The sequence below is a fragment of the Astatotilapia calliptera genome, chromosome 18 (assembly GCF_964374335.1).
Source record: "Astatotilapia calliptera chromosome 18, fAstCal68.1, whole genome shotgun sequence".
Lineage (NCBI taxonomy): Eukaryota > Metazoa > Chordata > Actinopteri > Cichliformes > Cichlidae > Astatotilapia > Astatotilapia calliptera.
Genome location: NC_137439.1, coordinates 10743003 through 10761374, shown reverse-complemented (window position 1 = coordinate 10761374; position 18372 = coordinate 10743003). Strand labels below are relative to the sequence as shown.

The window sequence follows — 18372 nt, the reverse complement described above, 5'->3', positions numbered from 1 at the left end:
TGCATGAGTATGGATTTACGAGACAAGATTCATGCAGGAAACTGATCGATAAACAATCAGAGACTTACGGTAGACACCCAAAATTGTGATTGATGTTCCATGACTATTTCAAACCAAAGCTGATAAATAGGTAGATGTGTGTGTTTTGGATTTAGGGACCTCTCCTAGCCAACTGACAGTGGCAAATAAAGAGACTGGCACTTTCATACTCAATAGGAGTATTTGCTAAATGGCTTGATGAAGGGATAGATGGTCTCTCTGGGCGGCTATAAAGAGAGCAGGGTTGCTGTGGTGGCCCAGAGGAGTTGCCCATAAATGGCTGCTGTGATGCTGAAAAGGGCAAAGTAGCAGCATGGGGTGAGTAATGAAAATGGATGCTGCAGGCCCTCAGAGGATCACTCAGTTGTCCCCAAGCTCACAGGCTCCCAGGCAATGTGGGATCTGAAAATAAAGTGCTGAACCTTTCAGAATATGAAGCTCAAAGCAGCACTGAGCCTGTCTGAAAGTATCAGAGTCAATTTTATCTCTTTGAAGGTCTCTTTACAACCAGATCAAACGTAATCAAAGTTTACAGATACTCATATTAAATGTGTGCAATGTCTCAAATAACGAGATCAGTATTTGTGCAGATAATCCCTGTAAACCAAGAGCTCAGACTTCAGGCTGCTTTAAACATAAGGTTTCAGACAGTCGTTTCCCCACTGCTGTTTCAGAGCGTTCTCACTCCCGAGGCGTAACATGTCGACGTTTTGTCACGTCCCGCGGCGTTCCTGAGGAACGCGAAAGGAGACCTTCGGCGTTCTTATGGTACGCGGCGGGTTATGGCTGGGATCCAGTGCAATGACGCTTCCGCGGTAATAGATGTTCCAGCCCTGTATTCCAGCCCTAAACCTAACCTTATCCCTAGCCCTGACCATAACCTTATTCCTGACCTTAACCAGGACTTTAATGAAGTTAAATAGCGTGTTTCTAAGCGATTTGAATAAAAAGAGCGAACATGTGTAGATTCAGTCCAGACGGTTCTCATATTTCCTCTTTTTTCCGAGGTCGTCATTTAGGAACGTGGTGGGTAGCCGAAAACGTAATATGGTGACGATTTGTCACCTAGCGTAAAATGTTACGCTTTGGGAGTGAGAACGGGTTTGGCTGTGAGTGCAGAAGCCCCTCCCACCTGCTGTTCCAACCTTCTATTTATGAGTGGCAGCCAATTAAAATTGATCGTAAGGGGAAGACGGTCTCGAAGGGAGGGGCGCTATATGGATTGCTTCAGACAATTCGTATAACCTTAATAGGCTTAGTTTGTGAACCTCAGTGTCCAAAAAAATCTACTATTGCGAATTGAGTTTTTTAAGAGAGGGTAAAAGATGATATCAGATTGGCGAATCATCGATCAAGTACACAGTTTCAGGCGTACGATTACAGTATCAAGCACAGAAAGAGCGATAACTAAACAGCTCTTTGTTTATCGTAAGAGACGTGTGTTTTTTAGTCCTAGACCATATCCTGTATTTGACTCCCGAAATAGCCATGTCCATGTAAACACACTCACCTCTACTATTGGTTCATATTTTTCACACAACATTCATGTAAATCCTTGCTGTCGACAACTCTCACTGGGTTAAATTGTTTGTTAGCCAGTCATTTTATCAATATCTGTGTCTGTGAGCTAAAACTACCTGCCTCACCAATCCGAACTGCTGGAGTCTCCAGGCTCTCTGTGGCTTTGTAACTGAGTGCGTAACTTGCTCTACGTCCTCCTCCTTCATCTTTAATCACAGCAGTCTCTTTCAGTAAGTAAACCTTTTTCCTCTCTTCTCTCTTTTTAAGCCCTCTTGGTCTAGAAGTGCTGTGCTGCTAATGATTATAAAGAGTTTCGAATCTTCAGCAGCCTCACAGGGACGTTTAGCAGCAGCATGATACAACGGCTTGCATAAGTCTTTTACAGCAGTTTTAGGTGTAGCTGTATAGTACTGGCAGAGGGAAAATATTCTTTAAGGGAAGAATGTAATAAATAAAAAACATTTTTAGCCACTCGATTGTGAAGATATCCAGCAGACGTTCGCAGCTGACAGATCCGGTTTTTGAATTGTTCTTGAGATAAAAAAAAATAATTTGGGGATATCTATTTTGTAATCTTTGAGATAAAATAAACAGTTAATAATTAGATGTCATGGTTTAACTAAATAATATAATACCTATGTACATCTTTTACCATACAAAATACTCCTTCATATATTGTCCACGTTTTGCCCATGTCTATATGTAGAAGTCTTAGGTAGCATCTTTGTGGTCTTGAGTTCTCTAGGTTTTCTGATCATCTTTCAAAATATTTCTTCGGACGTTCATATACAAAGGACATCATGGGACGTTCAGCCGCATGGAGTACTACCACATTAGGTGGTACTGCACTGTAATGTAAAACAAGTTGAGCCGCATCGTGACGCCTCAAAACTACTGTTAGTACTTTACAACACCATCTGGAAAGTGTCTGACAAAGTCCTTTTTTTTGTTGCATGGGGCAGCACGGTAGGGCACCAATGCCCTACCGTGCTGCCCCATGCAACAAAAAAAAGAAGCAGGTTAACACTGTTGCCTCATAGTAAGAAGGTACTAAATTCCACTTTCTTCCTACCAGAGTCCAAAGACGTTAGTGGGGTTAGGTTAATAAGTGATTAGTGTGAGTTTGAATGGTTCCCTCTCTCTCTGTGTTTGGCATATTTGGATAGTAGTACTATATTATATTGTTTGAATAATTCCTACATTAGGTTCCCAGCATTCTGCTTTGCTTAAAAGCAAACCAGAATACACAGAAATACCACAGGTATTTCCAGGTAATTGTCAAACATTAAAGTTTGCTTTAATAGGTTATTACATGGTAAATAGAAACTGGCGGTTTTGCATTTTCCAGCTGTTTACTGCTTATTACACAGAAACTATCATGGATGTTTCCATTTATTAATTTAGAGCATTAAACATAATATTTACATTCTTGCTTTTAAGCCAAGCAGAATGCTGGGAACCCAAGGTAGGATCAACTCAAGAATAATAATATAGCAATAGTATCCAAATATGCTTAAACATCATCCAATATTACTCTTATTAATATGAGGTTATTGCAATCTAAACTGAAGTTTAACTGAAACACTTGAGTGTGTGCATCTACTCACAGACAGCTTAAACACTTCCAACAAACTGGCTACAAACTGCCTGCTGCTCCCAGATGTCATAGTTAACTGCTGCACATGACATGTGAGTTACATTGTGCTCTGATGTGACCACTGAATGATGCCAAATAAGTTATGTAAAGATGCTGAAAAGGCAACTGGAAACTCAGCTATATATTTGTTGATTTAGAAAAAAAGAAAAAAATCCATGCGGTATCCTGCACCAGTGTCTCCCAGGATTACAGACCTGTGGCACTGACTTCCCATCTCATGAAGACCCTGGAAAGACTCATCCTTATCCAACTCTGACCTATTGTCAGGTCACATCAGGATCCCCTTCAGTTCACTTACCAGCCCCGTCTCGGAGCTGAGGACGCCATCATCTACCTGCTCAATCGTGTCTACGACCATCTGGGGAAGCCGGCGAGCACTGTGAGGGTCACGTTTTTTGACTTTTCCAGTGCATTCATACCATCAGGCCAACACTCCTGGGTGATAAGCTGACAGCGATGCAGGTGGATGCCTTTCTTGTGTCTTGGATTGTTGATTACCTGACAGGAAGACCACAATTTGTGTGTCTTCAACATTGTGTGTCTGATAAGGTGATCAGCAACATAGAGGCACCACAAGGGACCGTCCTCTCCCCTTTCCTCTTCACCCTCTACACCACAGACTTCAGCCATTGGACAGAGACCTGCTGGCTTAAGAAGTTTTCACTGATGTTGTGGGGATGGAACTGGACTCCCTTAAGTCAAATGCACCACTGAACGACACAGGAAATCATTCTTGCCTGTGGCCCTCTCCCTGTACAACTCCCCCATCTAATGCATAGATTTACAGTTTAGAGTAAAATTTCAATAATGTATATTTAATCTTTGTAATATTCTGGATATTTATAAGTGAGCTGTTTGTATATATTAGAGCTATTTCTTATATTTTGTAATTTTGAAATATATTTTTTTATTTAATTCAGTTTGTTGCTGTACTCATTGTCTTGGAGCAACTGTAACCACATAATTTCCTTCCGGATTAATAGTGTGTTCTGATTCTGATGAAAGGCACCATTATTTTTTTCTTTCAGTGTAAAAAGTTGTAATGTATAAAAAATGACATCCTCGAGTTGATCCCATAAACAGTCCACAGAAGGGTAGACCTAAAGGAACACCTTCGAGGAAATATGATTCATTGTTTAACATAAAAAGGTTCCATGTCTGAAAAGTGAAGTCAGAAGTGCCGTAAACCTGCATTCTTTTTAATTCAGAAGGCGGTGACTCCTCTGGTTGCAAAGAGGCGTCTATTCAGTCTGTCAGCTTGTTGATCTATGATCTAACTAAATAACATTGGTTCATTTTATAGACTATCATTCTCTTTAGAGTCAAGGGGAAACAAACCAGAGTGCACCAAACCTCAAACATTAATTCCTGTAAACTCATTGCACCACAAACCCATTTGTTCTCATTTGTATGCCTCACCCTTCCTTCACTTTCCCCCTTTTTGTCAGCCTCTCTGAGACATATCGGGAAATTTGCCAGGCTGGGAGCCACTACAGATTTTCAGTTAGACCTCTGCCATACTTTACCCTCTCCTGTAGCTCATCAATAAATGAGTATCATTCATATTTTGGGTTGGGGTTCTTGCTAGTGAAACATCCCTACTGGCAAGAAGAGACTAGATTTAGACAAGTGGGTGGAGTCCATCCATAGACCATACAGATCCACTGCACTAATAGACACCTGCTAATAAGTGTTAAATAGGATTCAAATGAAATACTAAGAAATTTTACTCTTGAAAAGTGGACTATAGAATTCTTGGGCAGCCTTGTAGTACAATCAGCTATATTTAAATCTTTAAGAAAAATAGAAACACCTTAAATGCAGTTGAGAAGTTAATTGAATTGGCTTGTAGTCTGGTCGCAGATCATAACAATAAAAGCTTCAAGCCTTAAAACAAATACTGGTTATTGTATACCCCAGGCCTGCCGCATGCTTGCATTAATATCTAGGTGGTCATCAGCTCACATCCAATCATTAATGACTTTATGAACTGTTTCTGAGCGGTTGCTAAGACACACTTATAAACAAAGCTGCATGGATATCTACCTTATGTAACATCCAGTAGACTTTCTCTAGTCCTGATCTAACAGCAGTGCCCCTTTACAAACCGCTGTAAGCTATTTTAAATGGCACTTAAATAACATTCTGACAATAAAAAAAATTGAATCAGCTTAACTGAATTTCAGAGACTGCTGCTTATGAAAAGCGGTGATTTATACGACTTCCGGGCCGTGAATGTGAAAATGCCTATTAACACACAAATGTGCGGCAACATAGATGAGTTAGCCAGTGACTGTGAGTTTATTGAATTGTTTACACATTAGCAGATGTGATCTGCTCCATGTTTGGAACAGCTGGAAACACACTTATAGCTCAGCTTTGAGGTGTATCAAAGAAGGGAGGAGTATGTGATTGGGTGGGTGTTGCCTGGTTAGCACTGATTCTCTACACGAGCCAGCCACATGTATCCTCTTGTTTATGTGTTTTGTTTCCTCAGGCAGCTTTCAGACAGGGAGCACGTACTGAGTGGAATCTGCTGTCAGGCGCAGCGGACCGGGGAGACGACAGCAACCTCATTATGAGCTATTATTACACCCAAACTTGGCCTCTTCACAACAACAGGGAGAGAGGGTACAAAAACCAGAGTGGCAAGAGGATATAACAAAGACATTCGAGTGGGTTACATATCCACAGTGGTTACTGTGATGGGCCCACAGAAACCCCTCACAATGCCTGAATGCTTGTTGTTCAATAAATCTGGCATACTTGGAAAATCATCTTATTATAACTGTGGAAATGTTGTTCTCTTGTGATAAAAAAAAGAAAAAGATCTTAAGGGACTTTCAGGTTAAAGTTAAATATATAAAACAAAACTAAATTGTATGTTAATCTGTGACCTGAACGAAATTAAAGTAATATAAAATAGTGCAATGAATAACACTATCTCATTACAACGCTCTGCTGAGAAACCTTGGGTTCTGGCATTTGTTTGAAATTTACTTTCACATACCGTATACCCCAGACGAGTTCCTCACTCCACAGTCTCCCCCAGTGGGGAAATACATCTTGAGACAGTGCAGAAATCCACAAAGAGCTCAAAGCTTTGACACAGCCTTGAAACTTGCCAGATCCCAATCTGATTTAGCCGCTACCCAGGTCCTGTCTCCATGCGTCGCCCAGGACAATTTCAAAGTTGTGGCTGACTGGTGCATATTTAAAGCATCTAAGATGCTTCTACGATACTTTCTGCACAGCTGGCTGCAGAAAGAAAAAGCTGTGGATCACTTCTTATATTACAGTCGTTACTAAGGAATTTAAAGAGCGCCATGGCCGACCTAATCATTTATCGCTGATGAGTAGCAAAAATACACAGTTGAAGATTAGTATATATGTAAGCAGTGATGATTCGTATATAGATATATATACAGAGCATTTTCTAACTAATTCCTAATGAGCTATTTTAAAGTATCATAACATCATGTATAACTAAACTACAGTAAGTTTCCCAAATAAACCAAAGACAGTACAGAAAAATTAGAGTACTCAGTGGTATAATTAACTAGTCTGTTCATATACTTCATAGTCTTTTATATCATGGTTTTTATTCAAATTTGCTGACTATGAGGTAGTTTTATAACTGAGTGTGAAGCTCGGGTAGTAAACTCAGCATTGATATATCATATCCGTTTACCTGTAAGTTGATTTAACAATAGAAAGCTGCTTATTTATACTTCCAGAGACATGATCAGACTTGCTTGAGTCATGTCAGGGTGTGTTTGGTGAATACAAGTTCAGTATTATCTTTTAAATGAAATGCTTTTTATTAGATGTTTCACAAGATTCACAAGTCTGTGTCAGCTCAACAAATAATACAGTGCAGCCCGAGCGTGGGACCAGAGGCAGCTAAACAAAGACGATTCTCATTCTGAAGCCGAGGAGAGCGGCAGCTTGAACTGCTAATTGTCTGTAGGTTTGACACTCAGAGTGACAGTGATCGTGTTAAACTTGTTTTTAACTGAGTTGGTAGCACACTGTGACTAATGCCATGCAACTGAAAACAGAAACGGTGACGTCTGGGATGACAAAATAAAAACTGTTTTGGTTTGTGCTCAACTTCATGTAAGCATGTTTTCATATATTAAGTATGGTTATCTCTTTCTTCTGTATTTATAGGTTATATCTTTTTGCATGCACTCATGTGCTAATGCACATTTGTTGTGTGTCACAACCATGTGCGTTCATGCACTTTCATGCTTTGACCTCTTTGCAATTTTATGCATTTGCCTGTTTATTTCACTGTACATGTAAATACAATTTTGCATATTTCAGTGTGTATGAAGCACGTTTCCTTGCGTGTCTGCATACAAAAAAAGGCAATAGGAAAACATAGTTCCAGAGACAGAAATGGTCTTTTGGACCATTTGTTACCCTAACTGAAGAGAACAGCCTCTGTAGAGCCACATGACTGGCTGTGGCTGTCTACAATGACAAGCCATTTGGATGTGTTGACTGGAAAGATGACGAGATAAAGCTCCACACTATCTTTCAGTAAGTGGCGCTTTCAAAAGAGTCCCATCTGGTTTTCCCTGCAGGAGCCCAAAAAACACAAATTTAATCAACCATTCTGTGCCACAGTGGAGCTGCAGTTTTGTAGAGAGTACCAACGCTGTTTGATAGTTACAGAATATTCACAGGCTGCATCACAGCTTCCTTACGTGACACACCGACAGCACATACTGTCATTGATTGAGGCACTTGCTGCTGCACTGATCATCAAACCTGGTGAAACACCTTTTGGTGCAATCTTATGTCCAAAAGTACAGCAGAGTTGTTGCTGGACAAATAACAAATCACACTGTGAGAATTGTTCAGACCTCACAGTTTTTCCATAAATTGTCAAAAAATATTTCCAGCACCAACAAGAAAAAAAAAGGTTGCCTTATGTATCAAATTTGCGGTAAAATGTTTGATAGAAAGGCCAAAAAGTTTTTTTTAATTAAAAGTGGTGTTCAGGTGCATTGAGTATCTTCATGGTACATCCAATAAAAACATAACCTTTGAGAAGGAGGTAATGTTTTTGGTAGTGTTTGCATGTGTGGGTGTGTGTAACTGTTGACACGATAGCTTGAAAAGTTTTAAAGTAATTCTGATAAAACTTTGAAGATGAGTAGAGCGGGGTCATGCTAACAATCCATTAAAATTTGCCTTACATCCACCAAGGACTTCAAGGTCAACTTATTGATCTGTTGCTCACATAACTTGCATCATGCATCAACACAGCAATAAAACGGCATTAAGTTGAAATCAGTCTATCATTAGTCAGTTTCCTACTGAATGGGGTCAAGCTGGCAATTATATGCAATCTGTTTGTAATAATACTGTAAAATAAATGAGCAGGAATTGCAAATCTGGTCTTGCCTGTTCCGAATCAATCTACATAAACCAAAGTTCACAATAAGTATTGCATTCAGAGTCCAGCTGAACCATCATCGATCTGAAACAGAATAATAATAGAATGTGACATGAAGCTGCAGGATCTTGTGTTTGGTGTTTTTCTCATGTTTTATGGCCCAACAAAGTAATAAAATAAATGAACAAAATTAACATATTCTTGTGTGATATACTGACTTGGTGGTGACAAGGTGAGACTTTAATCATTCTTTTTTTGTAAAATGTCTTCTTGAAATGTTAATCCTTTCCAAGTAGGACTTGAAAGTCTGCTGTCCTTCCGTCTTGTTCCCTGTAATGCAGCTAAAATTGCTGACATTACAAGGTCAGGATTATCTTCTACTGACCTCAAAAGGCCCTAAACGGCTCTAAAAGTCACTCAGCGCTTATTAAAAAGCTGATAAATCTTAAGTGAGTTTAATAGTGATTGAGAGCATTAGTCCCACTAAAAGCAATCGACTGCTTTGTGACACACAATTGGCCACTCAGCTGTAGAGCCTGACTTTCCTTTAGAAGCTCAGAGGAAAAAAAAAGCATACACAAGCTGTATCCCAGCGTCCGTGTTTCCAGAATATTTGTACTATTTATCATCTTCATATCAAACCTGATGTTTTCAAAAAGGGAACAGCATGGTGGTGTGGCTGTAAGCCTCACAAGCAAGAAGGTTCTGGGTTCGAATTCAGTCTGGTGTCTCCCTGTGTGTGTGTGGGTTCTCTCCGGGTACTTTGGATGCAGTTTAGAGAGCGTAGGGTCAGGTTAGTTGATTATTGTAAGTTGGATGTAGGTGTGAATGTGATTATGAATGGTTGTCTGTCTCTATGTGTTTGCAATAAAAAGGTAACCTCTGTAGGGTATACCCTGCCTCACCCTGGGATAGACTCCAGCCCCAGAATTGGATAAGTGGAAGAAGATGGATGAATGGCTTTTCAAAGCATTTTGTGACTTCCCATAAAAATTCCTTCTTTAAGTACTGCAGTTTCTAGAAGATAAAGCCAAAAAAACATCATCAACTTCCTACTTTGGTCAGATGCTTGATAATGCAGAGACCATGAACCAGTCTGCCAGTCAGAACGTCTTCAGAGTTCCTGCTCAGTGAGCTGTTACCTGTTCATTTGAAGAACATTGAACAGTGGCAGGACAGCAAAATGGTAAATAGCTGATCAGAAGCTTGATAGGGCCTGGTGTGAACTTGAGGTCTGTGATAATGTCAAATATCAAACACTAGGTGGGGGACAAGCAAAAAGGCAGACTCTGTAGACACACTGACTGGTTGTATTTTGAATGATTTTTTTTTTTTTACTGTTTTAATAATCAAAGAGAAAATAAAAATTACACAAATTAGTTCAATCAGTACCTTTAAAAACTGATCTCTTTAACATTGAACTCTGCCTCTCAGCAAGAATTTCATAAAACTGGAGAGAGGCAGAAAGGCAGGAAAAGGAAGCACCAATAAACTGGACCTGAGAAAAATAACTAATGCCAACTAGCCTCCCATAATTCTATCACATGGAGTGCAATAATCAGACTACAGCATTTGCCATCAGCTCAACAAGTACTACAACACCGTAAATGAAAAATAATGATGGGAATGTAGTAAAAGAACAGATGACATCAAACATCTTTCAGTGTTTGCAGGCTTCAGGGTAAAAAAAAAAAGCAAAACATAAGAAAAATTCAACTTAAAAAACCCTTAATTTGTCTTAGAGTAAATTGTTAAATGTTGTCATTTCTATGCTTACCATCCATCTCTACATTGTTTAACTGTGGGATGAAAGGAATTTTACTGTCCCCCTCCCCAGATTCTCCAGGTTCTGGGTGGGGGGCTGTAGTCTTTTATTACAGACACATCCTTGTGCTTTTTGATGTAAGCTTCCTGCTTTTATGACCCTTTGGTCAGCAGGAGGTAACACACACACATTCTTACACACACACACGCACACACACATTCTCACATAACACACACACACACACACACACACACACACACACACACACACACACACACACACACACACACACACACACATTCTTACAGAAGTTCACACATATACATACAATGCCTTGTCTTAGAACCATGTGGGCGTTGCTTTGCTGTGATGTGTTTTGTGTGAACTGTCTCTCAATAAAAGGCAGCGAGAGGAGGCCGTCGTCGGGGTCATTTTCGTGGTGGACACAGACGAGGACTCCCTTGCGCAAATGATCGATCGACTGTCTTGTTTTCTTCATGATGAATAAGTCTCTAGAATTAGCGGGGCTTGTGGAAACACAGACCCAACAATTTGCCTTAGATTGCAGCAAAATAAGTAAATTGCACTCCTGTAAAGGACCCAGTCATAATATTCTTAGTGAACAATTTACCTGCTAACTTAGATATTTCTGCCATATTAGAGTTTAATGAAAAGAGCCCGAAAAGAGTCTGTGCCTCAACATTAAATTCCCACACCAATGACGTCAATGCACCATTAAAGTTGTTACCAGAAGCATCCACTTATCCACTTTTAACAAATTATGAAATACGAACAATAACTGTCATCGAAACCTGAAGAGCATTTCAGTTTGACTTTTGTCATATGCAGCTTTCTAATGCAAAATAGTTGCAAAAATAAACTTTAATCAAAGGCAATTGGAAGAATGCTAATTTGGATGCGACAACTTAAATATTTAAGTCTTAAAAACCCTCATAATGGCCTGTTGTCGCTGTGTAGCTCCTGATATTTAGCATATCAAACTGACGTAGATTTACTCAAACCACTAAGCCATGATACGCTCAGCTCTTTTAGTGCTGGAGATGAACTAGAATCAAGACAATAAAATAGCAATGGTGATGTGTGCAGTTAAATTACCAAACAGATGTAATTGTAATTAGTTATTTAATAAAAAAATGTGTCATTTGATTACAGGCACTAATCACAACACCGCTGAGGAAGAACCAAACACTGCAGTTCCTCAAATGACCACTTGATGCTTTCATTAAAATTGAGTAATTTAATAATTTTTTTTTTTTTTTAAACTTTACATATGAAATAAATGTTTTACAAACTGGTGCAAGAAACAGTTTTAATCTTTGTATCTAATCTAATCAAACTTTATGGGGATATTTGATGTATCACAGCAGCACAAAGCATTCACAAGATACTGCTGCTTGACCTGTTTTACCATGTGCACTTCACATTGCTGTAACTCCTCAGCCATTTTAGCCCAGAGGTAAAAATCTAAATGGTTCGTGAAAGATGAGAATTATTATTATTTTGTAATTTTAATTAGTCAAAATTAGAAAATACACCCAGGCACCCTGTGTAATACTTGGGCGATAAAGGGTTAAGGCTTAGAGTTTTTTCACTTTACCTAATTTGCATCACTGAACTGACTCTCTCGAATGAGTTTATAGTGTTGGTTTGTTTCACAGTAAGATTAATGCAAATATGTGACAAATAAACTGAACTAATGTGTTCTTAACCATTATTTATTCTGTATTAATACCAGTATACATTTTTATGTGATATAACAATGTGATACTGCAGCATGCTTTTACGTTCGCTAGTGTGCACACCAGAAGGGCGACCACGGACACGTATAAGAGCAAGAAAAGCAGGACTTTAAGAAACTGGTTAAAAAGCTCGACCCAAGATAAAACATCCCAGGTGGAAAATATTTTTCTATTTTATCATGTCACGAGATACAGGGTTGAATTACTTAAGCTGTTAAACGGAAGCACAGTTTTCACCCCTTGTTCACAAATAAACTGGCCAAAACTGTCTTTTACTGCTCGAACCATCAAACGGCTGAACATGAGCAATACATAGGTTGCCCAATCGGGAGTGAAAATCTCTGTATATTGTAGGCAACATTTTGTCTTATGTTAATGCATACAAATGTCATATGAAGTGCAATCAAATTTCCCCACTGGGGCATGCTATCCGATCCTTTATTTTAATATATTTGGGGAAAATAACACCGAGCTACTTATGAGCTACATTTGACCCATGGTGTGCCGCTGTGTCACTACTCCTGCTTTATAACAACGCAACTGCGGCTGCTGGCATCTTGTTTCAATAGACTTGCACTTCAAATTAGGAAGCGTGTCATCAGTGACTGTAGCTCATTAGAAAAGAAGGATGGAAAATGTCCTTCGTTCACTTATACTTATAAATGCTGCTGACTGCAAGCTGCAATCATTAATAAAACATTTTTCAGTATTTCCTTTCCTGTATTGCTCAAATATTATATCATTTTGAGGCTATGTTACCCACCCCCACTAACAGACCCTCAAGAAGTTTGTGCTCTAGTTTTGGTGTATGGTATTCTAATATTTTTCAGTCTGTTGCTTAGTGCTAATGAGAAGGCGTCTGCCAGAAAGTCTGTGGATACAGCTTGCCAACCAAGCTTGCTGTCATTAGCCGATAACTTACACAGTTCGCACACAGTATAAAGATAAAATGCCCCTTGTGCGATTAAACACAGCAGGTATGAAAGGGTTGTTGTGTACTGCACATGAGACAAAGTGACTCTTTTATATATAGAGTCAATGAAACATGAAAGAAATTTTCATAACTCAAAGAAATATAAAATTGTTTAGCAAATCTCCAAACACAGAAAATACTCTTTATGTTTGCAGATTAGATGTGACAGATAGTTTAAGCCTAAAGGCTGCAAAATTAAGATTTATGTAAAATGACTTAAGTTATAAACATGAAAACAGCATCTGAGCCCAGGATGAACAAAGCAATAGAAAAGGGTGTCAAACATAAGGCTCAAGGGCCAGAATTCGCTTGGCAAAGACTCCAAGCTGGCCCACCGGACGCCTTTGGAAAATGTGAAGAACAGCCTCTGCATTAAGCCAACAGAACCTTTTCTTTAAATTTACACATGTATTTCTAACAGCTTTAGCCAAAAGAGTCATGCTGACAGAATTATTCAGTTACTGCAGCAGCATTTCTTTATCATGAAGAAAAAAAGATGCACTGCTGAAATTGCTCTTTCTTTTTCTTATGTAAAAATAACTCAGGGATTAAATGTGTAGTTAAGCCTAATTACACTGATAGTAAGAGGAGTTTTACTGGTCTGGCCCACAATGTAAAATAATTTGGACATTCGTGCATTAGAGGATAAATGAGACTCACCTGGTCCTCAAAGGACAGGGCCTGTCCGACGTCCCGAGGGAACCCATCTATGACGATACCGTTAGCATCCGGGATCTTCATAATCTTCTGCTTTATCTCAGTTATTGTCGTCTCCTGCAAATCATCAAAAGCAACATGATTCATAATTTTCATCACTTGGTGCAGGGAGCTCATTAGATTTTTAATCAATAAACTGAGTAATTAGCCACTGTCTTGGTGTCCAAAAGCATATTTAACTACACTCACATCTGAGATGCCAAATAGTGGGGGCCGTTTTCTCAGTGAAGAGAAAGACATTGCAATTACAGAGTTATACAATTTACGGTTGTGATTATAATTCAGAGATAAAAAGATTAATTTTATCAATGGCTTTTGCAGTTTCTTGTGTAGCACTGTAAATCTGACAAATAATGAAGGGTATCTGATTTGGAGCCATAAATACGGTGAATGAAAAATCCACTATATCATTCATCTGTTCATCCAGCTGTTGTTTAATATTTCTGAATGCAGCTGAATGACTCTGTTGAGAGGTCCTGAGGTCAGAGCGTGCCAGCATCTTTTAGCATCACTTGCTTCCTCTTGGCTGGAGGAGGTCAACATGTTTGAACGTATTTCTCCAGGCAGAATGCACCACATGATACGACAGAGATACATGAGCAATGCTCAGAACTAAAAATAACATGAACAACACAGACATTTAATTTCCCTCCGACTGCAGAGTGTGAGCGGCAGCCTGACAGACTACGCAGAGATAAACCTAATCTAGATTCCATAAACCAGATTAATGTATGCTTGTAAGACTAACTCAGAGAATCTGATCTAAGAAAAGCCCTCTGAGCCGCTGCACGTCTCGCAGCAGAGCTCTCACAGGAACGCGAAGCATCAAACAACTCACCTGCAGCTGCACAGACTCCATATGCAAAATTACTTCTGTTCAGCCATTTGTTATTTGCAATATACACGGCAGACTCTGAGTAGCTTTCTAAATAGTGCAGAATAGACTGAGATTTCAAATAAATGTTTCTCATTCCGTGCTCACTAACAGATCTGGTGTTGCATGATTAGAATTTCCACATCCATCAAATGTCACGCATTTTATTATAGTGTTTCCAACATGTCAATTACATGGTAAGAGACACCTCGTTTGTCTATTTTTGGTGGAACTAGTGCATGCATTCATCACAGTGCACCGTGTAGCTAATGGAGAGTGATTTCTAACTAGTTTAAAGTGGACCTATTATTCTCATTTCCAGCCCCATATTTTCATTCTTGGATGTGACTGGAGTAGCTGTGCATGTTTCACAGTTCAAATTAATCATCATTAATCTTGTACTGGCTTTTGGTGCAGTCCCTTGGTGCAGCCACTTTGTGAAACAAACCATTTTAGCTCGTCTAACTTTAGGAGATTCTTTTACCACAATGCACTGCAGCACAGAAATAGCTCCTGAAACATTAAAGCTGGAAGAACATTATTGGGGAACAGGATAAAAGAAAAACAATTATAAAGTCCTCTATACAGATGGATGTCCATTGCATCTGTTGATGTACAACAGCAAAGTGAATTGATCATTATTACTGTGCATTTAAGGAATGATCTACTATAACCAATATTACAGATAATTCCTTCTTTGAAGAAAGAACTAAAGTAAACTAAAATACCCCTGAATTCTACTCAGTCTCTCTTAAAATGGTGACAATATTTTATAGTCCAATGACATATGGCTCCAAGACAGTGAAGCCATACGGTGGTTCTTTCAGCAGTTTGGTAGAGAAATACTTTTAATGAACAACCTGTGATTTTGTGAACTCACCTGAATCTACCATTTTATACCAAAACACGAGCACTCAGAGAGCGCAACTCCCCCAGACGGCAAGGCCTACACTAAAACTTTCATATTTTATGATGTTTTTATTGCCTCTCCACATTAGACAGGCTCCTACCCTCAAGCTTTTTAAATCCATCCATCCATCCATTCGCTTCCGCTTATCCTTTTCAGGGTCGCGGGGGCCGCTGGAGTCTATCCCAGCTGTCAAAGGGCGAGAGGCAGGGTACACCCTGGTACACCCTGCCTCTCTGTCCCTGTGTGTCTTAAAACACATTTCTACTCACTGGCTTTTAATACTGCATGAGAGCTATTTAGTTATTTATTTGTTATTAGCTATTTGGCATTGATGTTAATTGATATTGCTATTTTATTGTGTGTTATTTTATTGTGTAATTTGTATGTTTGTACAGCACTTTGGTCAACGCCACTGTTGTAATTAAAAGTGTTATATAAAAAAAATAGAAATAAATAGAAATAGAAGTCTGTGTGTAATATAAAGTTTTTACTGTGTCTCACATTGGTTTGACCTTGACCTGATTTTCACCAAAATGAAATCAGCTCGACCTATTTCTGTTATCTACCATCACACAAAATTTGAAAATGATATCACGAAAACCGGATGCTAGACTGCTAAGAAGCAAAGAGCTACGCAGACAAACAAACTAATTACATACTCTTTACCTTTGGGGGAGAATTAGCTATAAATGGTACATGCAGGAATCTTAATGTGGGTAAACCCAATCATTTCTGATTTCTGGACATCAAATACTGCCACTCTTTGGAAGCAGTAATACTTAACATGCAATAAAATCTGTATTTATAAGTTGGAAGAGTGACAACGGTGTTAGGAACAAGTTTCTCAGCCAAAAGGTCGTGCTATGTGCTCCATGTGTGCACTGAAAACTACTTTGTTTGGTTTTGCAAAAGGCTGTAATCTGATTTAAAATATAACCTTTAACCCTGCATGCTGAAAGATGACATTTAACAGAACAAATGTCCAGTGGGAAAAGCTGGAAGTTTTCATTTACTGTTGGCCATCAAAGCAATAATGCCAAAGGACATGTTGTGTCTGTGAGGCACAGATAGTATTTAGATCTCTGCTCAGTAAATCGACTAATAAAAGTCACTCGGAACTCGTACTCCTAGTAGACAAGTTATTTCTGATTTATTGAGATTAAAATGCCAGAAATCAGAATTAATAAGTAAGTGCAAAAAGCAGAAGATCATTGACAGTTTTCATATTTACTTAACTTTTTTCAGACTGAGTGTTGACTGAACAATATTTGAGTGCTGCTTCAACTGAGACCAATGAAATTTGCAATGGAGAGTAAAAAAAAAAAAAGCCACAAATATTAAAGGACAGAGGTGAAAGCTGGAAATGATGAATACCCATGGAGTCATTTGACCTGGAAACAAATAACAACTGAACCTTTATAATAGTTTAGATTTTTAAGAAAAGATAGATGAGAGAGGTTAACATACAATCAATATGGCCATGAGTGACAGGGTAATTTTGGACTTTTAATGATTTCTTTGCACTGTCTTTTTCTCACTTGGAACGATAATACAGCCTCAATATACATCCTCCTGAGATCCAGCCTATTCATTTATGTCCTATTCATGGTGCTTCCCCGTGGACAGTGATGCTGGTATCAAAGGCAGTTTTCAGTTCATGGAAGGCTTGAGACTTGGATGGTTCCTGGGCTGTTCCCAAAAAGTGTTTCCTTTCACCTGAAGGGGTCAGTTTGGGTCATCTTCCAGATCTTGGCAAAGTGGTGACACATCTGAATAACTTGTACTTATGTACAATTGTTTGATGACCCGTTTAGAAATTGCTCCAAGAGATTTTGTAAATCTATAGTTCTCTTTGATCTTCAGCTCCTTGGACTTTCCCATTGTTCTGGGTATTGGTTAATCCAAAAAGTGCTGTCAAACTAATTATTATAATGAGTGTATGTAACCTTCTGACCACAGGCGCAAAAATATACTTTATGTATCCCAAAAGTTTGTCTGTGGTAAACATGGTTAATGTGAGTGTAAGTCTTCCAGCTTTATGTTTAACTCTCAGTCATGACAGCGGTATTCATCTTCTCATCTGTTGCTTTTCATGAAAGCAAATCCATGCACTCCCATGCCATATGACTTCTTCCATTTCTAAGGCTTTATACTCAACTCTCAAAGTAAACTCCATGACGTCTTGAATCTAAGACTCACTGATAAATGATCAAAATGACTCCAAACTCTTCTTTAAGCAATATTATAATTTATAATTAATAAATCTTTTGAATTCATGTGGAATAAAATGGGAGAAAAAATGCACATGACCTCAGACACCGCTAAAGACCAGCTGTGAATCAGTAAGAAGTCCTTGAGTATGCACAAAACAGTACTGTCATCTGGGCTCTTGTTTAAAGCTTCTGAATAACAGCCTTCTTACACACTCAGGAGCGTTTTTGCCTCCTTCATTATATGCAGAATCATTAAGAAACCAAATTCTAATCTGCTTTGCTAAACTAATTATGGTGGGAAATTAAATACCTAACAGCCGCAAGTCACTTTATCATATCTAATGTGTCTGCAGTTTGGCCCACGTTGCCGTTTATCTCACCGGTTGCTGGACTGACATGTAGTGAATGGCGACACCGCGAAGCGATGTCTTACCAGACGTGCGAGTAAGGGATGATAAATGATGAACTAAGCGATTCCTGAAGGTGATTCATGACGCAACAGAACCTGAGAAGTACGTCATTAAGCAGGTGGG

General features: G+C 38.9%; 1 protein-coding gene across 1 annotated transcript in view; it reads right to left on the bottom strand.

Annotated features, from left to right (window-relative positions):
* The window catches only part of ak5 (adenylate kinase 5), a 104922-nt gene that overhangs the window by 76509 nt on the left and 10041 nt on the right, over positions 1 to 18372 (bottom strand). The window contains exon 5 of the mRNA XM_026149065.2: positions 13786 to 13899. Coding sequence (XP_026004850.1) covers positions 13786 to 13899 — 114 coding nt within the window. The remainder of the gene's footprint in view (positions 1 to 13785; positions 13900 to 18372) is intronic.